This window comes from Coregonus clupeaformis, chromosome 24, assembly GCF_020615455.1.
Source record: "Coregonus clupeaformis isolate EN_2021a chromosome 24, ASM2061545v1, whole genome shotgun sequence".
Taxonomy (NCBI): Eukaryota; Metazoa; Chordata; class Actinopteri; order Salmoniformes; family Salmonidae; genus Coregonus; species Coregonus clupeaformis.
Genome location: NC_059215.1, coordinates 17,405,111 through 17,432,639, shown reverse-complemented (window position 1 = coordinate 17,432,639; position 27,529 = coordinate 17,405,111). Strand labels below are relative to the sequence as shown.

Sequence of the window (27,529 nt, the reverse complement as noted above, 5' to 3'; positions counted from 1 at the left end):
TCCCTGTAGCTAAGTTCAAATGCAGGCCAGGCCAGTTCCAGTGTGGGACAGGCATCTGTACCAACCCAGCTTACATCTGTGATGGGGACAACGACTGCCAGGATAATTCGGACGAGGCCAACTGCGGTACATCCTCTTTAATGCTCTCTGTCTGTCTGTCTTTCTCTCTCTCTCTCTCTCTCTCTCTCTCTCTCTCTCTCTCTCTCTCTCTCTCTCTCTCTCTCTCTCTCTCTCTCTCTCTCTCTCTCTCTCTCTCTCTCTCTCTCTCTCTCTCTCTCTCTCTCTCTCTCTCTCTCTCTCTCTGTGTCTTTCTCTCTCTGTCTTTCTCTCTCTCTCTCTCTCTCTCTCTCTCTCTCTCTCTCTCTCTCTCTCTCTATCTCTCTCTCTCTCTCTCTCTCTCTCTCAATTCAATTCAATTGCATTTTCAATTTCAATTTAAGGGATTTATTGGCATGGGAAACGTATGTTAACATTGCCAAAGCAAGTGAAGTAGATAGTAAACAAAAGTGAAATAAACAATAAATATTAACAGTAAACATTACACTCAGAAGTTCCAATAGAATAAAGACATTTCAAATGTCATATTATGTATATATACAGTGTTGTAACAATGTGCAAATATGCAAATAGTTAAAGTACAAATGGGTAAATAAATAAATATAAATATGGGTTGTATTTACAGTGGTGTTTGTTCTTCACTGGTTGCCCTTTTCTTGTGGCAACAGGTCACAAATCTTCGCTCTGTCACTGTCTCTCTGTCTCTGTCTCTCTCTCTGTCTCTCTCTCTGTCTCTGTCTCTCTCTCTCTCTGTCGCTCTCTCTGTCGCTCTCTCTCTCTCTCTGTCTCTCTGTCTCGCTCTGTCACTCTCTCTCTGTCTCTCTCTCTGTCTCTCTCGCTCTCTCTCTGTCTCTGTCTCTCTCTGTCACTCTCTCTCTGTCTCTCTCTCTGTCTCTCTCGCTCTCTCTTTCTTTTCGTTCTGTCTTTTTTGCTCTCCCTCTCTCTGACTCTCTCCTCTTTCTCAATCTTGCTCTCTCTTTCCCTCTCTCTGCCTCGTTCTCTCTCAACCCTTCATATCTTCACCTCCTAACATCTATTCTTACCCATCCTCTATCGTCTCTCTGACATGTCTTGTTTCTGTCTATGTGTGATTGTCCTACAGATATCCACGTGTGTCTGCCCAGTCAGTTCAAGTGCTCCCACCCCAGCCGCTGTATCCCGGGAGTCTTCCGCTGTAACGGACAGGACAACTGTGGAGAAGGAGAGGACGAGACGGACTGCCGTGAGTCCACACCTTCTCTTTCCTGCCTATCTCCTCATCTACATTCTTTATTACATGTTATACATTTAGTATGTTTTGTTCTTAATTGCTGGTAATACTGCTGTGTTGCACCAGGTCTCTCTTGTGACAGAGATTGTATTTCAGTGAGACTAACCTGGATAGATGAATGTTAAATAAGAAATAAACTGTTGTTGTTGTTGTTGTTATGGGTTGCTCTCTCCAGTCAGTAACAGTCGTCTGTCTGATCTCTCTCCATCTAGCCGAGGTCACCTGTGCGCCCACCCAGTTCCAGTGTGCCATCACCAAGCGCTGTATCCCTCGTGTCTGGGTGTGTGACCGTGACAATGACTGTGTGGACGGATCGGACGAACCAGCCAACTGCAGTAAGACCCCATTCAGAGGACTATTCTAGAATAATGACACACACGCAAGTCAAGTTCAATATCCATGTTGCAGTAGAATACATGTTTCTGGCTAACATACCAAACTAGTGAATTACAGATACACTAGATCTTTCAGACCTCGTCACATCCTCCCTCCACCTTATACTTTACTCAGTCTGTCATCTGGCCTGTGACAAGCCTCAGTCTGTCCCCTCTCCCTCTCCTAACGCTCCCCCCTCCTCCTCTCCCTCTCTTCTCCTCTCCTCTCCTCCCCCTCCTCTCCCTCTCCCTCTCCTCCCCCCTCCTCTCCCTCTCCTCCCACCTCCTCCTCCCCCCTCCTCTCCCTCTCCTCCCCCTTCCTCTCCTCCCCCTCCTCTCCTCTCCTCCCCTCTCCTCTCCTAACTCTCCTCCCCCCTCCTCTCCTAACTCTCCAGCCCAGATGACGTGTAGCGAGGATGAGTTCCGCTGTAAGGACTCTGGTCGCTGCATCCCGGCCCGGTGGAAGTGTGACGGGGAGGATGACTGTGGAGACTCATCTGACGAACCCAAAGAGGAGTGTGGTGGGTGTTCTGTCTGTCACACAGGAAACAGAGACTACAAAGCATTTATCTGGATCCTTACCATAGAATCTGGTTATGACCCGGTACTGCATCCATTAGACTTTATTTTAATACAAAATTCACTCTCTCTCTCTCTGAATTCCCTCTAGCAATCCTTGAGATTGCCAACAAGATCATACGTGTATTGTAGAGGGGTGTTTATCTCCTCTATGAAGGTTCATGCTATGGTGTTAACCTCCTGTACAGTTTGCATGTACTGTAGTGTCGTGTTATGGAGCTGATGGTCTGACCCTTGCCGTGTCGCTGTGTAGATGAGAGGACGTGTGAGCCATACCAGTTCAGGTGTAAGAACAACCGCTGTGTCCCGGGTCGCTGGCAGTGTGACTATGACAACGACTGTGGGGACAACTCAGACGAGGACAAGTGTGGTATGTCTCTCTATCATTCCTGTTACACTATCCTTGTGGCCCCATCTCACCCTGGCCAATGTCACTGCATTGTATCATTGCATTTATAGTATGCTCATGGTTTGTGATCTTTTGGGCATAACATGTTCTGCATTGGAAGCTTGCGCCTTAGTCCTCATGACCGACCATCGGAATACAGTTTCAATTGTTTGATTCTTGTGTGTTTGTTTTGCGTCCCAGTGTCAGTAGATGTTTTGTAACACACACTGAGACATTATCATTTAGTTTGGCCTTAACTCATCTGTGATGCATCTCACCTCATCTAATGTTTACGTTTCATTTCCCATTCACTGACCTGTTGGCATGAGCCAGAGGTAGGTCTCCACTTTCAACCATCCCCATCTCACCAACCCCTAATGTCACTCTGCTCCTCCCCTCCCATTGCATCCTATTCAATCCCATCGCAGTCATTTATATGTCTGATGATGCCCATTTCAACTCCCATCTCCCCTGATATCTCCTCAGACAGTGACAAGTCAAAGTAGTGCTCCAAATGAGTGTTTCTACAGTAAAGTATTGTAATTTCCTACATGACCACCTGAGGCCTCTGTACTCAACGAAGTGTAAGTCTTATTTTCTAAGACTCTAACTTCCGGGGCCTCCCGAGTGGCGCAGCGGTCTAAGGCACTGCATCGCAGTGCTAGAGGCGTCACTACAGACCCATGTTTGATCCCAGGCTGTGTCGCAGCCGGCCGTGACCGGGAGACCCATGAGACGGCGCACAATTGGCCCAGCGTTGTCCGGGTTAGGGGAGGGTTTGGCCGGCCGGGATGTCATTGTCCCATTGCGCTCTAGCGACTCCTTGTGGCAGGCCGGGCACATTCACTCGTGTCGCCAGTTGTACAGTATTTCCTCTGACACATTGGTGTGGCTGGCTTCCGGATTAAGCGAGCAGTGTGTCAAGAAGCAGTGTGGCTTGGCAGGGTCATGTTTCGGAGGACCTTCGCCTCTCCCAAGTCCGTACGGGAGTTGCAGTGATGGGACAAGACTGTAACTACCAATTGGATATCACGAAAAAGTACAAACAAAACAAAAAAGAGGCTAACTTCCGTTAAGCAGGGTGAAAGCACACAGCTATGCTACCAGTTTCAGAAAATATGCAATGTTGTTCATCAGACACCTAGGACATCTATTGAATCTCTGGAGCTCTCCTTTGACCATCATTGTTGGCCTCCCTCTGTGTGTCCATGCTTGTGGTGTGTTGTGATGTGTTATGGTGTGTTGTGAAGTGTTGTAGTGTGTTGTGAGGTGTTGTGGTGTGTTGTGAGGTGGTGTGTTGTGATGTGTTGTGTTGTGAGGTTTTGTGATGTGTTGTGAGGTGAGTTGTTGTGTACAGTACTCTCTCCCCTGTGAATTTGGACTTTTACTAAAAACAACACCTATTTGGAAGCCATTTCCAGCTAAGCTATACAGTATAGTGGTCCTTATGTGAGACCTGTGTTGCTGTGTCTCTATAGTCCCTCGACCGTGCTCAGAGAGTGAGTTTGCCTGTACCAACGGACGCTGTATCGCCGGGAGGTGGAAGTGTGATGGAGACCATGACTGTGCTGACGGATCTGATGAGGTAACACACCTGACTCAACCACAGCAACATATCTGGGTTAGACACGTGTGTTAGATAACGCTACGGACTCATACTGTAGGGGAGAGTGGGGAAAGTTGAGCCAATCTTTACATTCAGTATCACTCCGTCAAGGCAAATATAGTATTCTTTCAAACAAAGATATCTACATATATTTCAGGATGTTGTGTATACCTGGAAATAATCAGAATTAATGTACATTTTACAGTTTTGAAAACATAGCTTGTCCAAAAAAAGTGGTCTCTTGGCACAACTTATCCCGGGTATGGGGTAGGTTGAGCGGCGGGACAGGGTAAGTTAAGCCGTCTACACATTTCTGTACTGAATGAAATATTACCACTACTTGTCTATCTTTATTTCCAAACACAATTCAGCACAATCACAATTGCACTTTGAATCATTTTAGGCTTACATCACAAGCACTTTTTCGTTTTTTTTTACACTTGTAACATAGGCCCTGTTGTTACCTCATATCCCAGAGATAATGCCTTGCATTACGCCTGGGAAGAAAACACTTCAATTCGCTCAACTTGCCATTGGCTCAATCATTGGCTCAACTTACCCCATGGCCATTAGCTCAACTTACCCCAAGGCAGACATTTTGACTATATTAGCCCACACAGCTACAAGGATGCACTTTCCTGCTAGGTTTAGGACCTCATATCTAAGCTATAAGGCACGAGGGGGTGTGATATAAAAAAAATATATATATATATATATATGCCATTTAGCAGACGCTTTTATCCAAAGCGACTTACAGTCATGTGTGCATACATTTTTACGTATGGGTGGTCCCGGGGATCGAACCCACTACCCTGGCGTTACAAGCGCCATGCTCTACCAATTGAGCTACAGAGGACCACATATATATGGCCAATATACCACGGCTAAGGGCTGTTCTTAAGCACGACGCAACGCGGAGTGCCTGGATACAGCCCTCAGCTGTGGTGTATTGGCCGTATACCACAAACCCCCAAGGTGCCTTACTGCTATTATAAACTGGTTACCAATGTAATTAGAACAGTAAAAAGTCATTTTTTGTCATACCCGTAATATACCACGGCTTTCAGCCAATCAGCATTCAGGACTCGAACCACCCAGCTACATGTTTATAATGAAGCTTATAGAGACCATAACTCATGTATAGAACAATCTTTCAATTATCTACTTTGGTTTATATACAAGCATCATGAAACCTCAAACACAATAAATTAATTTGACTTGGTTAAAACCCGTTTTTTGGACCTAACTTTGTTTACCACTTTTTCCATGTGGTTTCTTCCTTCACAGACTCTTCCTAAATATTTGGTCAAATTATAAATTATAGGGTGGCTCAACTTACCCCACTCTCCCCTACTAACAACCCCTCTATGTTGGGTGCTATCTCTTTCATCGTGACCCAATGCTTAGGTTTACCTCCACTGTACTCATATCCTTCCATATCCTTGTCTGTACATAATACTCTGAATCTATTCTACAACGCCCGGAAATCTGCCCCTCTTCTCTGTACCCAATGCAATAGAAGACCAGTTCTTAAATCCTTTAGCCGTATCCTTATTCTATTCCTCCTCTGTTCCTCTGGTGATGTAGAGGTTAACCCAGGGCCTGTAGCCCCCAGTATCACTCCTACTCCCCAGGAGCTATCATTTGTTGACTTCTGTAACCGTAAAAGCCTTGGTTTCTTGCATGTTAACATCAGAAGCCTCCTCCCCAAGTTTGATTTATTCACTGTGTTAGCACACTCTGCCAACCCTGATGTTCTAGCAGTGTCTGAATCCTGGCTTAGGAAGGCCACCAAAAATTCAGAAATGTCCATTCCGAACTACAACATCTTCAGGCAAGATAGAACTGCCAAAGGGGGCGGAGTTGCAATCTACTGTAGAGATAGCCTGCAGAGCTCTATCATTCTATCCAGGTCTGTGCCCAAACAGTTTGAGCTTCTACTTCTAAAAATACACCTCTCCAGAAATAAGTATCTCACTGTTGCCGCTTGCTACAGACCCCCCTCAGCCCCCAGTTGTGCCCTGGACACCATATGTGAATTGCTTGCTCACCATCTATCCTCAGAGTTCGTATTGCTTGGTGACCTAAACTGGGATATGCTTAACAACCCAGCTGTCCTACAATCTAAACTAGATACCCTCAATCTCACACAAATTATCAAGGAACCTACCAGGTACAACCCTAAATCCGTAAACACACTCATAGATATCATCCTGACTAATTTACCCTCTAAATACACCTCCGCTGTCTTCTACCAGGATCTCAGCGATCACTGCCTCATTGCCTGCGTCCGTAATGGGTCCGCGGTCAAACGACCAACCCTCATCGCTGTCAAACGTTCCCTAAAACACTTCAGCGAGCAGGCCTTTCTAATTGACCTGGCCCGGGTATCCTGGATGGATATTGACCTCATTCCGTCAGTAGAGGATGCCTGGATATTCTTCAAAAGTGCTTTCCTCTCCATCTTAAATAAGCATGCCCCATTCAAAAAATTCAGAACTAAGAACAGATATAGCCCCTGGTTCACCCCAGACTTGACTGCCCTTGACCAGCACAAAAACATCCTGTGGCGTACTGCATTAGCATCGAACAGCCCCCGCGATATGCAACTTTTCAGGGAAGTCAGGAACCAATATACACAGTCAGTTAGGAAAGCAAAGGCTAGCTTTTTGAAACAGAAATTTGCATAATGTAGCACTAACTCCAAAAAGTTTTGGGACACTGTAAAGTCTATGGAGAATAGGAGCACCTCCTCCCAGCTACCCACTGCACTGAGGCTAGGAAACACTGTCACCACCGATAAATCTACGATAATCGAGAATTTCAATAAGCATTTTGCTACGGCTGGCCATGCTTTCCACCTGGCTACCCCTAACCCGGCCACCAGCTCTGCACCCTCCGCTGCAACTTGCCCATGCCCCCCCCGCTTCTCCTTCACTCAAATTCAGATAGCTGATGTTCTGAAAGAGCTGCAAAATCTAGACCCCTACAAATCAGCTGGACTAGACAATCTGGACCCTTTCTTTCTAAAATTAGCCGCCGAAATTGTCGCAAACCCTATTACCAGTCTGTTCAACCTCTCTTTCATATCGTCTGAGATCCCCAGAGATTGGAAAGCTGCCGTGGTCATCCCCCTCTTCAAAGGGGGTGACACTCTAGATCCCAACTGTTACAGACCGATATCCATCCTGCCCTGCCTTTCGAAATTATTTGAAAGCCAAATTAACAAACAGATCACCGACCATTTTGAATCCCACCGTACCTTCTCCGCTATGCAATCTGGTTTCCGAGCTGGTCATGGGTGCACCTCAGCCACGCTCAAAGTCCTAAACGGTATAATAACCGCGGTCGAAAAAAGACAGTACTGTGCAGCCGTCTTCATCGACCTGGCCAAGGCTTTTGACTCTGTCAATCACTGCATTCTTATTGGCAGACTAAATAGCCTTGGTTTCTCAAATGACTGCCTCGCCTGGTTCACCAACTACTTCTCAGATAGAGTTCATTGTGTCAAATCGGAGGGCCTGTTGTCTGGACCTTTGGCAGTCTCTATGGGGGTGCCACAGGGTTCAATTCTCGGGCCGACTCTATTCTCTGTGTATATCAATGATGTCGCTCTTGCTGCTGGTGACTCTCAGATCCACCTCTACGCAGACGATACCATTTTGTATACATCTGGCCCTTCATTGGAAACCTCCAAACGAGCTTCAATGCCATACGACACTCCTTCCGTGGCCTCCAACTGCTCTTAAACGCTAGTAAACTAAATGCATGCTCTTCAATCGAACGCTGCTTGCACCCGCCCGCCCGACTAGAATCACTACTCTCGACGGGTCTGACTTGGAATTTGTGGACAACTACAAATACCTAGGTGTCTGGTTAGACCGTAAACTCTCCTTCCAGACTCACATTAAACATCTCCAATCCAAAGTTAAATCTAGAATCGGCTTCCTATTTCGCAACAAAGCCTCCTTCACTCATGCTGCTAAACATGCCCTTGTAAAACTGACTATCCTACCGATCCTTGACTTCGGCGATGTCATTTACAAAATCGCTTCCAACACTACTCAGCTAATTGGATGTAGTCTATCACAGTGCCATCCGTTTTGTCACCAAAGCCCCATATACTACCCACCATTGTGACCTGTACGCTCTCGTTGGCTGGCCCTCACTACATATTCGTCGCCAAACCTACTGGCTCCAGGTCATCTATAAATCACTTCTAGGCAAATCCCCACCTTATCTTAGCTCATTGGTCACCATAGCAACACCCACCCGTAGTATGTGTTCCAGCACGTATATCTCACTGGTCATCCCCAAAGCCAACACCTCCTTTGGCCGCCATTCCTTCCAGTTCTCTGCTGCAAATGACTGGAACGAACTGCAAAAATATCTGAAGCTGGAGACACTTATCTCCCTCACTAACTTTAAGCATCAGTTGTCAGAGCAGTTTACCGATCACTGCACCTGTACACAGCCCATCTGTAATTAGCCCACCCAACTACCTCATCCCCATATTGTTATTTACATTGTTATTTATTTTGCTCATTTGCACCCCAGTATCTCTATTTGCACATCCTCTTCTGCACATCTATCATTCCAGTGTTAATACTAAATTGTAATAATTTTGCACTATGGCCTACTTATTGCCTTACCTCCATAACTTACTACATTTGCACACACTGTATTACACTGTGTTATTGACTGTATGTTTTGTTTTGTTTATCCCATATGTAACTCTGTGTTGTTGTTATTTTTATCGCACTGCTTTGCTTTATCTTGGCCAGGTCGCAGTTGTAAATGAGAACTTGTTCTCAACTGGCTTACCTGGTTAAATAAAGGTTAAATAAAAATAAATATTATCGGTTGACCTTATAGCTTAGAGATGTGCCTTTTACTTGAGTGATTAAAATTGAGAGAGGGACTGGGTGCGTGTGTGGGTGGGTGCGTACGTGCGTGCGTCTGTGTGTGTGTGTGTGTGTGTGTGCGCGTGCGTGTGTCTGTGTTCCTCAGGACGGCTGTGACCTGAAGTGTGACAGTGATCAGTTCCAGTGTCAGAACGGCCACTGCATCCCCAACCGCTGGCGCTGTGACGCAGATGCTGACTGTTTGGACGGCAGCGATGAGGAGAGGTGTCACATCGCTGGTGAGTTTGTGTGTCCCAATGTGCCTCACTCATGCCGGCGTTTGAGATGGTCACAGTGCTGAAAGAGAGTGGTTATACTAAGATTGAATATCCTCTACGTTTCCTAATTGAGAGGGATTCTGGAGATCTAGCCTGTGGTAGGATCTATAGCAGGGTTCTTCAATTCCGGTCCTGGAGGGCCGAAACACTTCTTTTTCGTTCTTCTTCGTTTTTTATTTCTACCTGGTAGTTAATTGCACTCACCTGGTGTCCCAGGTCTGAATTAGCCCCTGATTAGAAGGAGAGGATGAAAAACAGAGGTGTTTCGGCCCTCCAGGACCGGAATTGAAGAACCCTGATCTATAGGAACAGGATCAATAATGGACAACCTACAGTTGTTCTTCTTCTTTTCTCCATGTCTCAGTTGAGAGACACTGCCCCCTGGATGACTTCCAGTGTAACAACACGCTGTGTAAGCCCCTGGCCTGGAAATGCGACGGAGAGGACGACTGTGGAGACAACTCGGACGAGAACCCTGATGAGTGCAGTGAGTAGTGACATCAGATCCTGTGACATCCTATCCTGTCGACTAGTGCCCTTTTCACAGTACCGAGCTGAACTGACCTGTACTGTGCTGGCCTGGTTACTCATCCATCATGATGGAAAGGACAATGTTAAAATAAAATATCAGAGCCACCACAGTTCAGTTCTGGTTGTCACGATGGTCTGAAAAGGGTATGGATCCTAAAGCCTGTTCTGACTCCTAACCCCTCTTTCTCCTCCCGTTAGGGATGTTCCAGTGCCCCCCCACCAGGAGTTTCCGCTGCCAGAACGACCGTGTGTGTCTGCAGGTGTCCAAACAGTGTAACGGAGTTGACAACTGCGGGGACAACTCTGATGAGCTCAACTGCCGTGAGTTTACTGTGCTGCTGGCCTTTAACACACACACCAACACAAGGCTGTCTCCTTGATGATCTGTTGTTCCCTGTGGAGAGGTTCCATCTGTCCACCCTAGCATACCACTTATGTTACTTATAACAGAATGCATATCCAATACAGTGCTTCATTGTTTTTTTATTCATTGGTTTGCAATTATGGACATTGGATCAGAGTCATTGTGTTAATTGAAATAAATGTACAACTTTATTTATCCACTCAGGGGCAATGTGATGGTTGGTCTATGTGTGTTTTCTCAGAGCCCCCTCCAGCCGAGCCTACCTGTGACAAGGATGAGTTCCTGTGTGCCAATGGGAGGTGCATCAGCTCCAACCTGCGCTGTAACTTCTTCAACGACTGTGAAGACTACGGTTCGGACGAGATCCACTGCAAGACAGGTGCTCCAAGTCATGACTGGTTAACACTATCACCATGTCTACTGATGGATACCGTTCTCATGGCATGTTAGAGAAGACGGCGTTGGTTTCTTTTTCTCACACATATGTTCTTGTTTTACACAATGTTCCGTTAACCTTCCAATGGCTCAACACTGTTTTTCCCTGCCTGTGGTGTGTATGTGTCCCTGGCCCTGCAGACACCAAGCTGAACGACTGCAGGAGTAACAGGACTCTGTGTGGGGACGGGGACGAGGCACACTGTGTCAGCAACGGGACAGACTCCTTCTGCTCCTGCAAACCAGGCTTCCAGAAGACTGGGCATAACACCTGTGAAGGTACACTACATACACCAGGATGTCCTCAACAGGGTCAAGCTTATTACACACACCATGATGTCCTCAACAGGGTCAAGCTTATTACACACACCATGATGTCCTCAACAGGGTCAAGCTTATTACACACACCATGATGTCCTCAACAGGGTCAAGCTTATTACATACACCATGATGTCCTCAACAGGGTCAAGCTTATTATATACACCAGGATGTCCTCAACAGGGTCAAGCTTATTATATACACCAGGATGTCCTCAACAGGGTCAAGCTTATTATATACACCAGGATGTCCTCAACAGGGTCAAGCTTATTACACACACCAGGATGTCCTCAACAGGGTCAAGCTTATTACATACACCATGATGTCCTCAACAGGGTCAAGCTTATTATATACACCAGGATGTCCTCAACAGGGTCAAGCTTATTACACACACCAGGATGTCCTCAACAGGGTCAAGCTTATTACACACACCAGGATGTCCTCAACAGGGTCAAGCTTATTACACACACCATGATGTCCTCAACAGGGTCAAGCTTATTACATACACCAGGATGTCCTCAACAGGGTCAAGCTTATTACATACACCAGGATGTCCTCAACAGGGTCAAGCTTATTACACACACCATGATGTCCTCAACAGGGTCAAGCTTATTACATACACCATGATGTCCTCAACAGGGTCAAGCTTATTACACACACCAGGATGTCCTCAACAGGGTCAAGCTTATTACATACACCAGGATATCCTCACCAGGGTCAAGCTTATTACACACACCAGGATGTCCTCAACAGGGTCAAGCTTATTACATACACCAGGATGTCCTCAACAGGGTCAAGCTTATTACACACACCAGGATGTCCTCAACAGGGTCAAGCTTATTACACACACCATGATGTCCTCAACAGGGTCAAGCTTATTACATACACCAGGATGTCCTCAACAGGGTCAAGCTTATTACATACACCAGGATGTCCTCAACAGCGTCAAGCTTATTACACACACCAGGATGTCCTCAACAGGGTCAAGCTTATTATATACACCATGATGTCCTCAACAGGGTCAAGCTTATTACATACACCATGATGTCCTCAACAGGGTGAAGCTTATTACACACACCATGATGTCCTCAACAGGGTGAAGCTTATTACACACACCATGATGTCCTCAACAGGGTGAAGCTTATTACATACACCAGGATGTCCTCAACAGGGTGAAGCTTATTACATACACCATGATGTCCTCAACAGGGTGAAACTTATTACATACACCAGGATGTCCTCAACAAGGTCAAGCTTATTACACACACCAGGATGTCCTCAGCAGGGTGAAGCTTATTACACACACCATGATGTCCTCAACAGGGTGAAGCTTATTATATACACCAGGATGTCCTCAACAGGGTGAAGCCTACTACACTATGTACACAATTGTTACAAACAGTAGCTACTTGGATAGCTCACTTTCAATCCCATCTCCCAGAATGTCATTACAAGGTTACAAGCCCACATTTCATGGACACTCACTCACTCTGGGCTCAATCAGTATATTTCATTTTGTTGTTCAAATGCTCATTGAGGTATCTTTATTAACCCCCTTGTCCCCTTCCTGTCCCCTCTCAGATAAGAATGAGTGTAAGCAGTTTGGAGTGTGCTCCCATATGTGCAACAACACCAAGGGATCCTACAAGTGTAGCTGCCACAAATACTTCACCAGGATCAACACCACCTGCAAGGCTGACAGTAAGTAGCATAGTATTCTTCTAGTAGTGTAGTTTTCTTCTAGTAGTGTAGTTTTCTTCTAATAGTGTAGTTTTCTTTTAGTAGTGTAGTTTTCTTCTAGTAGTGTAGTTTTCTTCTAATACTGTAGTTTTCTTCTAGTAATGTAGTTTTCTTTTAGTAGTGTGGTTTTCTTCTAGTAGTGTAGTTTCTAGTAGTGTAGTTTTCTTCTAGTAGTGTAGTTTTCTTCTAATAGTGTGGTTTTCTTTTAGTAGTGTGGTTTTCTTTTAGTAGTGTAGTTTTCTTCTAGTAGTGTAGTTTTCTTCTAGTAGTGTAGTTTTCTTCTAGTAGTGTAGTTTTCTTCTAATAATGTAGTTTTCTTTTAGTAGTGTAGTTTTCTTCTAGTAGTGTAGTTTTCTAGTAGTGTAGTTTTCTTTTAGTAGTGTAGTTTTCTTGTAGTAGTGTACTTTTCTTCTTCAAAATCCTAAATAGTTTGAAATAGTGTATTCCTAACCCTTCCTCAGCCACAGCCGCAATGAATGAGTTGACATTTTCATCTCCCTCCCCTCTCTCTCTCTCCCTCCTCCCGCCCTCTCCCTCCCCTCCCCCCCTCCGGTCTCTCCAGACCTGAACAGTAGCAGACAGGTGCTCTACATCGCCGATGACAATGAGATCCGCAGCCTGGACCCTGGCATGCCCAACTGGAGCTACGAACAGACCTTTCAGGGCGATGCCAACGTACGCGTCGATGCCATGGACTTGCATATCAAGACGAACCGTATCTACTGGACCAACTGGCACACTGGCGGAATCTCCTCCTACGAGCTGCCTTCACCATCGTCATCTTCCTCTTCATCAAATACACAGCGCAACCGTCGCCATAGTGAGGGAAGTGTTACTACCTTGGAGGTGAGGCTTGAGTGACGCAAGCAGGAATGCACGCATGCGCACACACACACACACACACTTACACACACACACTCACTTACACACACACTCACATACCTACACACACACACACACAACCACACACACACACACACACACACACACACTCACTTACACACACACTCACATACCCACACACACACACACACACACACACACACTCACTTACACACACACTCACATACCCACACACACACACACACACAAACAGACACACACACACACTACAACATGGGTACTGTTATGACTTCCTATGTGTGATACAATATAAGTTGAATGCAGTTAGTGCCAAGTCTCATAGTTCAGAAAGATCTGTTGTTTTCTGTTCACAACATAATGAGATGTACCTAAACAACCCTCTACTCCTGACTAGATTGTAGGGCATCTGAACATGCCTCGGGGTATAGCGGTGGACTGGGTGGCTGGTAACCTGTACTGGACTGACTCTGGCAGAGATGTGATTGAGGTGGCCCAACTATCAGGCCAACACCGCAAGACCCTGATCTCAGGCATGATAGACGAGCCTTACGCCATCGTAGTGGATCCCCAGAGAGGGTAAGAGACTAGTACCCTTTACCACTACTGAGCCAACCCCAGCCAAGCACAGCTATATTGAGTTGGCCTAGTTATGCATCCACCACTGTCCATGAAAAGACCATGCTGAGCTGTTTTGACTGCGTTTCTCTGTGTCCTCAGGACCATGTACTGGGCCGACTGGGGAAACCACCCTAAGATTGAGACAGCAGCCATGGACGGAACCCTGAGACAGACCATCGTCCATGAGAACATCCAGTGGCCCACAGGTCTGTATAGCATTAGCATTGTAGCCTAGCATTAGCATTAACACCTAGCATTATGCCCTAGCATTAGCATAGTGGTGTATGTGTTGTCATACCTTTTTCTGGTCACTGTTTGTGTTATCCATGTCCTCTTTAACCCTCGCCTCCTCCTTCCCCTCCTACTACCCCTCCTCTTCCTCCTCCTCCTCCTCTCGCCAGGTCTGGCGGTAGACTACTTCAACGAGCGCCTGTACTGGGCGGACGCTAAGCTCTCTGTCATCGGGAGCGTGCGACTCAACGGCTCTGACCCTGTCATCTCCGTCACAGGACTCAAAAACAGTTCAGTTCACTACACTAAACTACACTTATCTCAGGGCTGGGGTTCAGTGTAGTTTAATGATTTTCATGAAGTCTTATGAGGATATCACCCATCTTTGTTTCAAACTCCTACAGAATTTTACATGGGTAACAATTTATGAATTAAAAGATAAGTAGGGAAATTGTATTTTCAAACAAGATACAGTTGTCACTGTTTTACAGAGTGTGTTGGCCTTGTTCAGTTCTCAAAATGACATAGTTATAGCAGGATTAACAGTTCCTAACTCTCTCTCCTTCCATCCCTAGACCTGCTCCATCCGTTCAGCATCGACATCTTTGAGGACTACATATATGGCGTCACCTACATTAATAACTTTGTGTTCCGGGTCAACAAGTTTGGCAAGAGCCCCATGGAGAACCTGACCACTGGCATTAACCACGCCACAGACATAGTCCTCTACCACCGCTACAAACAACCAGAGAGTGAGTGGCTGTCTGCCTACACTATAGCTCATTTCTTTAAATGAAACCCTACTCCCCCATATAGTACACTCCTTTTTGACCCCTATTCACCAAAGTGCACTAGACAAAGTCCTCTACCACCGCTACAAACCACCACCGCTACAAACCAGCAGAGTGTGTCTGTCTCTCTCTCTCTGTCTGTCTGTCTGTCTGTCTGTCTCTCTGTTTGTCTCTGTCTGTCTGTCTGTCTGTGTCTGTCTGTCTGTCTGTCTCTCTGTCTCTCTCTCTGTCTGTCTCTCTGTCTGTCTCTCTGTCTCTGTCTCGCCCTCTCTCTCTGTCTCTGTCTGTCAATTCAATTTCAATTCAATTTCAATTCAATTCCATTTATGGGCTTTATTGGCATGGGAAACGTATGTTAACATTGCCAAAGCAAGTGAAGTAGATAGTAAACAAAAGTGAAATAAACAATAAATATTAACAGTAAACATTACACTCAGAAGTTCCAAAAGAATAAAGACATTTCAAATGTCATATTATGTATATATACAGTGTTATAATAATGTGCAAATAGTTAAAGTACAAATGGGAAAATAACCATAAATATGGGTTGTATTTACAATGGTGTTTGTTCTTCACTGGTTGCCCTTTTCTTGTGGCAACAGGTCACAAATCTTGCTGCTGTGATGGTACACTGTGGTATTTCACCAGTAGATAAGGGAGTTTATCAAAATTGGGTTTGTTTTCAAATTCTTTGTTGATCTCTGTAATCTGAGGGAAATATGTGTCTCTAATATGGTCATACATTTGGCAGGAGGTTAGGAAGTGCAGCTCAGTTTCCACCTCATTTTGTGGGCAGTGTGCACATAGCCTGTCTTCTCTTGAGAGCCAGGTCTGCATACGGCAGCCTTTCTCAATAGCAAGGCTATGCTCACTGAGTCTGTACATAGTCAAAGCTTTCCTTAAGTTTGAGTCAGTCACAGTGGTCAGGTATTCTGCGACTGTGTACTCTCTGTTTAGGGCCAAATAGCATTCTAGTTTGCTCTGTTTTTTTGTTAATTCTTTCCAATGTGTCAAGTAATTATCTTTTAGTTTTCTCATGATTTGGTTCAGTCTAATTGTGTTGTTGTCCTGGGGCTCTGTGAGGTCTGTTTGTGTTTGTGAACAGAGCCCCAGGACCAGCTTGCTTAGGGGACTGTTCTCCAAGTTCATCTCTCTGTAGGTGATGGCTTTGTTATGGAAGGTTTGGGAATCGCTTCCTTTTAAGTGGTTATAGAATTTAACAGCTCTTTTCTGGATATTGATAATTAGCGGGTATCGGCCTAATTCTGCTCTGCATGCGTTATTTGGTGTTTTTCGTTGTACACAGAGGATATTTTTGCAGAATTCTGCATGCAGAGTCAATTTGGTGTTTGTCCCATTTTGTGAATTCTTGGTTGGTGAGTGGACCCCAGACCTCACAACCATAAAGGGCAATGGGTTCTATAACTGATTCAAGTATTTTTAGCCAGATCCTAATTAGTATGTCGAAATTTATGTTCCTTTTGATGGCGTAGAAGGCCCTTCTTGCCTTGACTCTCAGATCGTTCACAGCTTTGTGGAAGTTACCTTTGGTGCTGATGTTTAGGCCGAGGTATGTATCATTTTTTTGTGTGCTCTAGGGCAACGGTGTCTAGATGGAATTTGTATTTGTGGTCCTGGCAACTGGACCTTTTTTGGAGCACCATTATTTTTGTTTTACTGAGATTTACTGTCAGGGCCCAGGTCTGGCAGAATCTGTGCAGAAGATCTAGGTGCTGCAGTAGGCCTTCCTTGGTTGGTGACAGAAGCACCAGATCGTCAGCAAACATAAGACATTTTACTTCAGATTCTAGTAGGGTGAGGCCGGCTGCTGCAGACTGTTCTAGTGCCCTCGCCAATTCGTTGATATATATGTTGAAGAGGGTGGGGCTTAAACTGCATCCCTGTCTCATCCCACGGCCCTGTGAAAAGAAATGTGTGTGTTTTTTGCCAATTTAAACCGCAGACTTGTTGTTTGTGTACATGGATTTTATAATGTCGTATATTTTTCCCCCAACCCCACTTTCCATCAATTTGTATAGCAGACCCTCATGCCAAATTGAGTCTCTCTCTCTCTGTCTGTCTGTCTGTCTCTCTGTCTGTGTCTCTCTCTCTCTCTTTCAGTCTGTCTGTCTGTCTGTCTGTCTGTAGCTCCCATTGAACTTAACCCAAATGACACACTATCCATTATATACAGTATTTCACTATCCATTATATACAGTATTTCATAGCTTTGACCCAATTTCCACAGTGTTCTTCTTCTGACCCCTATTCCCCATAGTGCACTACTGTTGACATCTATTCCACATATGGTTCAGTGGAGTTTAACACATTTTAGTGGAGTTTCTCTTTATCCTGTTCTAGTTCTTACTGTCTGTTCTCCCTCGCTCTCTGTGTCATCAGTGACCAACCCATGTGACAGGAAGAAGTGTGAGTGGTTATGTCTGCTCAGCCCCAGTGGTCCAGTATGCACCTGTCCTAACGACCGCGTGGCTGAAAATGGCACATGTGTGGAGAGACCGCCTTCCACACGGTCTCCATTCTGTGAGTACACACACACATGCACACATACCCCACTGGGTACACACTGGTTGAATCAACGTTGTTTCCACGTCATTTCAACAAACATTAAGTGGAACCAACATGGAATAGACGTTGAATTGACGTCTGGTGCCCAGTGGGACTCTATCAATAATCTCTCTCCCTCTCCTCCCAGCTCCCCCGTCCGGGCCATGTACGGTCCAGTGTCTGAACGGAGGGAATTGTTTCCTGAACGCCAGGCAGCAGGCTAAGTGTCAGTGCCAGCCCAGCTTCACTGGAGAGAGGTGTGAGGTCAACCAGTGTAGAGACTACTGTAAGAATGGAGGAGCCTGCACTGCCTCAGTCGCAGGTAGGTTACCTGAGCATATACAGTCATTGGTGTGGCCGCAACTGGCAAACTAGTCTAGGTGCCGGTGGCTGCCATTTTCTATTGCAGAAAAGCATCTACTTTCTAGAAATAACACCATTCTCCATGCACTGTCATTTATAAATTAATAAGAGCTATTGATAACAGCTAGGGAAATGAGTAATCCATTTGGAGAGGGGGATTGTAAATACACATAGCAATTGTTTTAGTAAAATGTTTCCTTATGATCCATAGAGATTAATGTTAAACCAGTCATATGGAAGTAAACAGAAAATCATATCAACATGACATGTATTGCGGTCCCTTTTCCACAGTGAAGTAGGCTATGAATAGCTGTGCCGTTATTCAAAATTTGTATGCCCTCATAATTTGCTTGGATGAAATTTGGAGACCCAAACTATAGGCTTCTGTAGGGCCGAACCTGCTGAGTTCATGTATGCGCTGGAGAATGTTTTAATTATATACCCGGCTTTTCTCCATTTTATTTTACAATGTGTATCATGATAAATATTAGCCACTATTGGGAGCTAAACACCAACTACTGAGAAGTGCGTAGGAAAGGCGTAGATTTCCTAAGTCTGAATCGGGCCCATTTTATTTAGCCTACATTCGATTTTTGTTCTTATTTAACATGACCCTTTGTTCCCAGGGGCCCCTACCTGTCGCTGTCTGAAGGGCTTCACGGGGCCTCAGTGTAAACTCCACACCTGTCAGGACTACTGTCATAATGGAGGCAACTGCACTGTATCCCAGGGCAACCAGCCCACCTGCCGCTGTCCGCTTGAGTACCTGGGAGACCAGTGTCAATACAGTGAGTGTGTAGTTTATAATGGGTTAATAAGGGATGATTTAAGCAACCATGCCAAGTGGATGTAGCGCTTTCAGCTTTGTCTCACCTCTGTGTAACAGTGTAACTAAACCTATTGTTCCTGTATTATAACTGTGTAACTAAAGCTATTGTTCCTGTATCATAACAGTGTAACTAAAGGTATACTTCATGTATGTGTATTTGTCATTCCTCTGATTTTTAAAATTTCAATAACCAGTCTACAATCCACTTTGTAGCGCAATACTTAATCCCTAATCAGAAATGGCTGAAAAGAAGGAGAGTCTTCGCTCTGTGAGGAACTGACTGTAAGCCCTGTTTCCCTGCCTCTATCTGCTCATTACCCCTCCAGGTACATGTGAAGGTTACTGTGAGAATGAGGCCATGTGTCTGCAGACGGCCAATGCCACCAAGTTGTGTCGCTGTTCCCCTCAGTTCCATGGACAGCTCTGTGAGCTGGACAAGTGCGAGTACTGCGGACCCAACGGCAAGTGTCTGCCCAAACCCTCAGGAGAGGTCATGTGCAGGTACAGGTCATGCACACTACATATACAGCACACACACGCGCGCACACGCACGCACACGCACACACTGTTCAATCCATTCACACTCACTCACACATGCACACACACACACTGTTCAATCCATTCACACTCACTCACACATGCACACACACACACACATAGATGCACACACACTGTCCAGTCACACACACACACACATTTTTACATTTTAGTCATTTAGCAGACGCTCTAATCCAGACAATTGACAGTTAGTGAGTGCATACATTTTTTCATACTTTTATACTGTACACACACACTCTGCTCACTATCCAGTTTGTTTTATCTTACAGTTTTTTCCAACTGCTTACACACGTTTTCAAAACTATGTCTCCTTTTTTCAAAACTCTACACACAATTCCCAAAACTGCACACACAAAATGCAAAATGCCTCACATCTCCTTCAAAATGTAACACTGCATTCAAAATGCCATAAACACATGTCAGAATGAAGCATTTGCATCAAATAGCAAACACTTCTTTCATAATAGTACATTTTGGATATACCATGTAAACACTGTTGTTCTAAATCTAAAGCTCTTTGGTCTTTCATAGGCTTATATCTACATTTCAATACAATGTTCTACAGTGAAAGTAATCTGCTGAGAGGGGTAACAAGTACACTGTAAACACCAATGCAATGTAGAAACAGAAAATATTTATTAGGCCAAACATTACTGTTGTATACAGTAGCATACAACAAAACCATAAACATATGTAAACCAAAAGTATATTATTTAGAATACAGTAAATAACACAATTGTGTGTGTGTGGGGTCCCGGGGGGGCAGCCCAGGAATTGGTAGGGGGGGGGGGGCAGTCACCAGTGCTAAACTACGCTTCATCTCTTCTCCGGGCTGGGTCTGGTCACAATACTTCGTCCACATCACAAGATATGTTTTCTCTTGGCAAACATCGAGGGAAGTATCTCCTAGCATGGCGTATCCAACCTTGGACAGAGGCAACCTCTATGTCCCCACATGCGTCCTCCATTGCCTGGAGAAGCGGCATGCGGGCATAGGGTTGGCGATCATACACTTTCCAGCGCCAGGCTGAGAATAATTCCTCTATGGGATTTAGAAAAGGTGAATATGGGGGTAGGTACAAAACTACAAATTGTGGATGGGTGGCAATCCAGTTTTGGACCAGAACAGCCCGGTGAAAACTAACATTGTCCCATATAACCACAAATCTAGCAGGCTCCTGATCTGGATCAGGAACAAGCATTGTGTAAATTCCATCCAGAAAAGTGAGCATATGGCCGATGTTGTACGGACCCAGTGTGGCATTGTGATGGAGGACCCCATTTGAGTGATGGCAGCACACATAGTTATATTACCCCCACGCTGTCCAGGGACATTGGTAATTGCCCTCTGTCCCATTACATTTCTTCCGCGGCGTCTGGTTTTGGTGAGGTTGAAGCCAACCTCATCCACATAAATAAATTCATGGCGAATTACATGGGCATCCATCTCCAATACTCTCTGTAACAGATAATATACAGATGAGTAAATATGGTATGTCTGAAGTACTGGAAGTAGTGTTGCATACATACCTCTACAAAGTCATGTCGCAGATTCTTGACTCTGTCAGAGTTTCTCTCAAATGGCACCTTGTAAAGTTGTTTCATCGTCACTTGGTGCCGTTGGAGGATGCGTTGTATGGTCGACAGGCTTACAGCATTGATGTTGTTAAATATGGTGTCATTATTCAAGATATGCTCTCTTATCTCTCGAATCCTAATTGCATTGTTGGCCAAAACCATATTTATAATTGCAGTCTCTTGTACATCTGTAAACAAGCGTCCTCGTCCTCCATGATGTCTTTGCCTTTCCACTCTGTACAGAATTCAAACACAGTATGTGTTCAGCATAGGAACTGTAAACAATGTACAAAAAAATGTAGTACAGCATGATAACCAACCTCATTCATTCAATGCAGTGCAGTAAATGGATGGCTTAGAGTTACAAATGTTTATGCAATACTATGCAGTCATACGTATTTTACAGTACATTACTGTAATGCTAAAATAGTCATTAGATAGTTGCATACCTGTTCTCGTTTCTGAAGATTCGAATTATGGACGCCACTGTAAATCGACTCAAGTTGGGCTGGACTCACAGTCCAGCCTCTCTCATGGTCAAACCGTGGTTGATCACATGATCAACAAGTGTTGCCCTAATCTCATCAGAGATGGCTCTCCTTCCTTCTCTTCTTTGCCCTCGTCCTCTTCTTCCTCTTCCTCCTACTCCACCTCCTCCTCTTCCAACTCTTCGTCTTTGAATTTGTCCTCGTTGTTGTCCCCTGCCTCTCCCTCCTACTCCTCTTGCTCTCTGTCCATTGTTGGCATCCATTGTTCAAAACAGGTAATCTGACCTTTGACCTATTTATAGGCCTATACTACAGTAAAGCAGCGATTGGTTAGTGATCAGTTAAGCAATTAGTGTTTGCACATGTGAGGAGTGTGTGTGTGACCTGGTGAATAAGTGTAGCATTTTGATTGGTTGTGTTTGGAAAAGGAAAGCAACTCACTTCCTGTTAGATTTCTGTGTTTTAGGTAGAGAATTGTGTGTAGTGTTTTGAAAAAAGTGTTTTATGCAATTGACAACTGAGTCAAAGGCTGAGAAATAGCTTATGGTTTTGGAGATTTGGTGTGTAGTTTTGCACTTTAAAGGAGAGGTTTCAAAAATCGTGTGACATGAAAAGATTTTGTGTGTAAGCAGTTGGAAAAAACTGTAATATAAGAGTTATCCTGGTGTTATCCGGTAAAGATTCAATCTAGTTCTGTTGGTTGACTCTGTCTCTCTGTCTCTCTCTCTGTCTCTCTCTCTCTCTCGCTCTGCTCTCTCTGTCTCTCTCTGTCTGTCTGTCTGCCTCTCTCTCTCGCTCTCTCTTTGTCTCTGTGTGCCTGTCTATGTCCAGCTGTCCTAACGGTCGTACCCAGCCCAGCTGCTACACCTGTCTAGATTTCTGCACCAATGGACTCTGCTCTATCGAACCACGCACACTACTGCCCCAGTGCAAGTAAGAGGATGAACCCTATCACACACACACACACACACACACACAAGATGACTCACTCATACGTACACACACATTCACTCAAGCTCATTCAGACACACACACAGACGCACGCTTTGGGACTATCTGTAACCTGTGTGATGTGTATTCAGGTCTCTGTAACCTGTGTGATGAGTATTTAGGTGGATCTGTAACCTGTGTGATGTGTATTTAGGTCTCTGTAACCTGTGTGATGTGTATTCAGGTGTTCTATAGGATGGAGGGGGCATCGATGTGAAGTCACAGCTTCTCCTGTGGACTCTCCTGACACCAGTGGAAGTAAGTTACTTTAGTGACTTTATAGTCTGTTTACAGTGTCAGTGAAATACATGTTATAACTACAGATTATAACACATGATTATAACACAATAAATGTTATAAACTGTCTGTACTCTGAGCTCATAGGTCGATGTGTTGCATACTCTGAGCTCATTGGTCAGTGTTGCATATACTCATTGATGGGTGTGTTGCTCTCTCTGCAGGTTCGGCCTCCATAATCATCCCTGTGCTGCTGCTGTTGTTACTGGCGCTGCTGGTTGTCGGCGCCATCTTATGGTACAAGAGGAGAATGCGTGGGTGAGTAGAGTAGACAACCTTTGTGTTGAGACTGGGTGTGAGAGGTCCCACTCATTCGGTCAAACTCAAATTTATTTTACACCTCATCTGTACCTCCCACCATCTCTCTCTCTCTCTCTCTCTCTCTCTCTCTCTCTCTCTCTCTCTCTCTCTCTTTCTCTCTTCTGTGGATAACCACCTCTTTCCTGTCCCCCAGGTCTGTATTGCCAGGCAAACGCTCCCGTCGTTCTTGGTAACTTAATAGGGTCACATCTATCACGTCTCCCCCCAGACCCTCCCCCTTCTCCTCCCTCTCCCCAAAGCCTCATCTAAACCACCGTCTTGTCTGTGGGTTCAGTGACAGTCCTCCATTTTGCTGGTCTTTCTGTAGTAGTCTGTCTGTCTGTCTGTCCCTGCCCGCTCTCTCCTGTTTAGTACAGGGTTTCCCACCCAGGAACGCAAGGGGCTATTGACAGATAGATTGACTGATTCTTCCCTACACATCCATACCTTTCCCTGTTTACATGTATAAATATGTGTATCTATCAGTGATGCTTCTATGCCTGCATTGTAGAAGTGGAACATTTGCGTTGTGGAAAATCCAGCATTCACCAGGATAGACACTGGATGTGTCCAAATGGCCTTTTGAAAAAAGCTCATTTGCATTGTCAATGTACCATGGTTCTGTGTTGCCTTGACTGTGTGGAAACTGTTTCCTGTACTGTACATGTAACTGGTGGTGTATGCTGGATTTTTCTATCCTGTCAGTGGCTTGAACCAAGGCTCTCAGCACTTTCAGTGTGTGCTCCTGTGTTGTGGCTAAGTCGCTGCTACTGGTGAAGTGTTGAGAGGACACAAACACTGTGTGTGTGTGTGTGTGTGTGTGTGTGTGATTGTGTGTGTGTGTGTGTGTGTGTGTGTGTGTGTGTGTGTGTGTGTGTGTACAGTGCTAAGGGCTTTCAGCACCACAGAATGACCAACGGGGCCATGAATGTGGAGATAGGGAACCCAGCCTATAAGATCTACGAAGGGGAGCCAGACGACGATGCTGGGGAACTCCTGGATTCAGACTTCGCTTTAGACCCAGATAAGGTAACACACACACACAATCTTACACTCATTCACCAGTTTATTAGGTATACCCATCTACTACCGGGTCGGACCCCCCTTTGCCTCCAGAACAGCCTGAATTCTTCGGGGCATGGAAACGTTGCTCAATTGGTTTCAAGAGACCTAACGCATGCCAGGAAAACATTCCCCACACCATTACACCACTTCCACCAGCCTGTACCATTGACACCCGGCAGGATGGAGCCATGGACTCATGTTGCTTACGCCAAATCCTGACTCTGCCATCAGCAACAGGAACCAGGATTCGTCGGACCAGGCAATATTTTTCCAGTCCTCAATTGTCCAGTGTTGGTGATTGCGTGCCCACTGGAGCCGCTTCTTCTTGTTTTTAGCTGATAGGAGGGGAACCCGGTGTGGTTGTCTGCAGCAATGGCCCATCTGTGACTAGGATCGACGAGTTGTGCGTTCTGAGATGCTTTTCTGCACACCACTGTTGTACTGCACCGTTATTTGTCTGTTTGTGGCCCGCCTGTTAGCTTGCACGATTCTTGCCATTCTCCTTCGATCTCTCATCAATTAGCTGTTTTCGCCCACAGGACTGCCACTGACTGGATGTTTCTTGTTTGTTGCACCATTCTCGGTAAACCCTAGACACTGTTGTGTGTGAAAAGCCCAGGAGGCCGGCCTCTCTGAGATACTGGATCCGGCGAGCCTGGCACCGACAATCATACCACGCTCAAAGTCAGTTAGGTCACTAGTTTTGCCCATTCTCATGTTCAATTGAACAGTAACTGAATGCCTCGATGCCTGTCTGCCTGCTTTATATAGCAAGCCACCATCTGTAAGAGCAAACCATTTTCGTGAACGGGGGGGGGTGGGGGGTGTACCTAGTAAACTGGCATTGACACATTAAAGGTAGACTCAACGATATGCCGTAGATGCAGAAAGTAAACAGCACAGTGGGTCAATTTCCGCAACAACTGAGTGTTGAAGCGTGAGGCTCAACTTCTCCTCTGTTTTGGTCCCGTGGCTCCCATGCTGTGAACAGCGTGATGTGAACCCGTGCACATGCGCATATACTGTGTCTGACTGTGTGAGAGCGACGTCTTGCATCTCGCTCATCTCAATATCTGCAGTGCTGCTGGTGCTGCTCGGCAACGTAATTTCACTGAATCTAACTTTAAATACTTTTTCTGCACACCATAATACTCTGCAATGAAACCTAATGTAGGACCCTCGTATGCTCTTTGTCTAACCAGTATTTTACTACTTTCATCCCTGCAGCCCACCAACTTCACCAACCCAGTGTACGCCACCCTGTACATGGGAGCCCACAACAGTCGCAACTCCTTGGCTAGTACAGACGAGAAGAAAGAGTTACTGTCACAGGGGGACGATGGGGAGGACGAGGACATGAGTGACCCGCTGGCATAGAGGTCAGGGGTCAGGCACGCCCGAGCCACGTCTGGACCACGCCCACATGCCTTTTACCAATCGAGAAAGGAAAAGCATCAAAAAGAGGAAAGGAAGCGAGAACACTGTATAAAATGTATCAAATGAAGGACTACTTTTGTATGTGATTGCAGTATTATATTTTGTTCTTTTGAGAAAAATGAAAATTCCTCTATTCAGAAAAAGGAAGAACCATTTAATAGATTTATTAATTCAACTCTCGTTTTATTTTGCTCACCTTCCTCCTCCCATCGATACTGTCACTCCCCCTTCATCCCTTCATCCATATAGCCACTACCTCTATGAAAAGGTGTAGAGAAAAACAAACAACAGTGGAACAATTATCATTTTGTATGAATTGTAAGGGAAAAAAACATTGTTCTATTCCAGAGAAGTGTTTGTTGTTTGTGAAAGACGTGGAGAAAAGAGGATGTCAAGTTTAATAGTCAGTCAGTTCTGAATGCCAATTGATGCTGGTTTGGTTTATGTGTCACTTTCTGTGCTATCTGTCTCTACTGCTTGAGGTGTACAGTATATCAATAGAATGGTGAATGGTGTAGAGTGAGACCATGGCTGTTGGAACTAGGAGTCAGTCAGCATCACATATACTAATGTCTGTTCTGTTGAGAACTATGTTCCAAGTGATTGTCTTTTTCCTCCTTGCAGAAGACTAAAGGTTATATATATACAGTATATATACACTACATTACCAAAAGTATGTGGACACCTGCTCGTCGAACATCTCATTCCAAAATCATAGGCATTAATATGAAGTTGGTCCTCCCTATAACAACCTCCACTCTCCTGGGAAGGCTTTCCACTTGATGTTGGAACATTGCTGCTGGGACTTGCTTCCATTCAGCCAAAAGAGCATTAGTGACGTCGGGCACTGATGTTGGGCGATTAGGCCTGGTTCGCAGTCGGCGTTCCAATTCATCCCAAAGGTGTTCGATGGGGTTGAGGTCAGGGCTCTGTGCAGGCCAGTCAAGCTCTTGCACACTGATCTCGACAAACCATTTCTGTATGGACCTCGCTTTGTGCACGGGGGCATTGTCATGCTGAAACAGGAAGGGGCCTTCCCCAAACTGTTGCCGCAAAGTTGGAAGCACAGAATCGTCTAGAATGTCATTGTATGCTGTAGCATTAAGATTTCCCTTCACTGGAACTAAGGGGCCTAGCCCGAACCATGAAAAACAGCCCCAGACCGTTATTCCTCCTCTACCAAAATGTACAGTTGGCACTATGCATTCAGGCAGGTAGCGTTCTCCTGGCATCCTCTAAACCCAGATTAGTCCGCGAGCTTTACACCACTCCAGCCGACGCTTGGCATTGCGCATGGTGATCTTAGGCTTGTGTGCGGCTGCTCGGCCATGGAAACACATTTCATGAAGCTCCTGACAAACAGTTATTGTGCTGACGTTACTTCCAGAGGCAGTTTGGAACTCGGTAGTGAGTGTTGCAACCGTGGACAATTTTTACGTGCTATGCGCTTCTGCACTCGGTGGTCCCGTTTTGTGAGCTTGTGTGGCCTACCACTTCGCGGCTGAGCCATTGTTGCTCCTAGACGTTTACACTTCACTATAACAGCGCTTACAGTTGACCGGGGCAGCACTAGCAGGGCAGAAATGTGACAAACTGACTTGTTGGAAAGGTGGCATCCTATGATGGTGCCACGTTGAAAGTCACTGAGCTCTTCAGTAAGGCCATTTTACTGCCAATGTTTGTCTATGGAGATTGCATGGCTTTGTGCTCA

General features: G+C 45.3%; 1 protein-coding gene across 4 annotated transcripts in view; it reads left to right on the top strand.

Moving 5' to 3' along the window:
- Window positions 1-26,528, top strand: part of LOC121537905 (low-density lipoprotein receptor-related protein 1-like) — a 211,359-nt gene extending 184,831 nt beyond the window's left edge. For 2 of the 4 annotated variants that reach the window (XM_045207073.1, XM_045207072.1), the window contains exons 65-91: window positions 10-126; window positions 1,160-1,279; window positions 1,540-1,662; window positions 2,097-2,222; window positions 2,534-2,650; window positions 4,147-4,253; window positions 9,285-9,417; window positions 9,821-9,943; window positions 10,186-10,308; window positions 10,593-10,730; window positions 10,928-11,065; window positions 12,686-12,805; window positions 13,407-13,690; window positions 14,103-14,284; window positions 14,426-14,532; window positions 14,728-14,847; window positions 15,133-15,309; window positions 17,749-17,889; window positions 18,062-18,235; window positions 18,903-19,064; window positions 19,432-19,606; window positions 22,561-22,662; window positions 22,904-22,977; window positions 23,181-23,274; window positions 23,471-23,506; window positions 24,201-24,345; window positions 25,609-26,528. In XM_045207073.1, the coding sequence (XP_045063008.1) occupies window positions 10-126; window positions 1,160-1,279; window positions 1,540-1,662; window positions 2,097-2,222; window positions 2,534-2,650; window positions 4,147-4,253; window positions 9,285-9,417; window positions 9,821-9,943; window positions 10,186-10,308; window positions 10,593-10,730; window positions 10,928-11,065; window positions 12,686-12,805; window positions 13,407-13,690; window positions 14,103-14,284; window positions 14,426-14,532; window positions 14,728-14,847; window positions 15,133-15,309; window positions 17,749-17,889; window positions 18,062-18,235; window positions 18,903-19,064; window positions 19,432-19,606; window positions 22,561-22,662; window positions 22,904-22,977; window positions 23,181-23,274; window positions 23,471-23,506; window positions 24,201-24,345; window positions 25,609-25,758 (3,608 nt within the window). In that variant the 3' untranslated portion in view covers window positions 25,759-26,528. The remainder of the gene's footprint in view (window positions 1-9; window positions 127-1,159; window positions 1,280-1,539; window positions 1,663-2,096; window positions 2,223-2,533; window positions 2,651-4,146; window positions 4,254-9,284; window positions 9,418-9,820; window positions 9,944-10,185; window positions 10,309-10,592; window positions 10,731-10,927; window positions 11,066-12,685; window positions 12,806-13,406; window positions 13,691-14,102; window positions 14,285-14,425; window positions 14,533-14,727; window positions 14,848-15,132; window positions 15,310-17,748; window positions 17,890-18,061; window positions 18,236-18,902; window positions 19,065-19,431; window positions 19,607-22,560; window positions 22,663-22,903; window positions 22,978-23,180; window positions 23,275-23,470; window positions 23,507-24,200; window positions 24,346-25,608) is intronic. The other 2 variants (XM_045207075.1, XM_045207074.1) reach the window with 1 other exon arrangement.
- The last annotated feature ends 1,001 nt before the right edge of the window (window positions 26,529-27,529 follow it).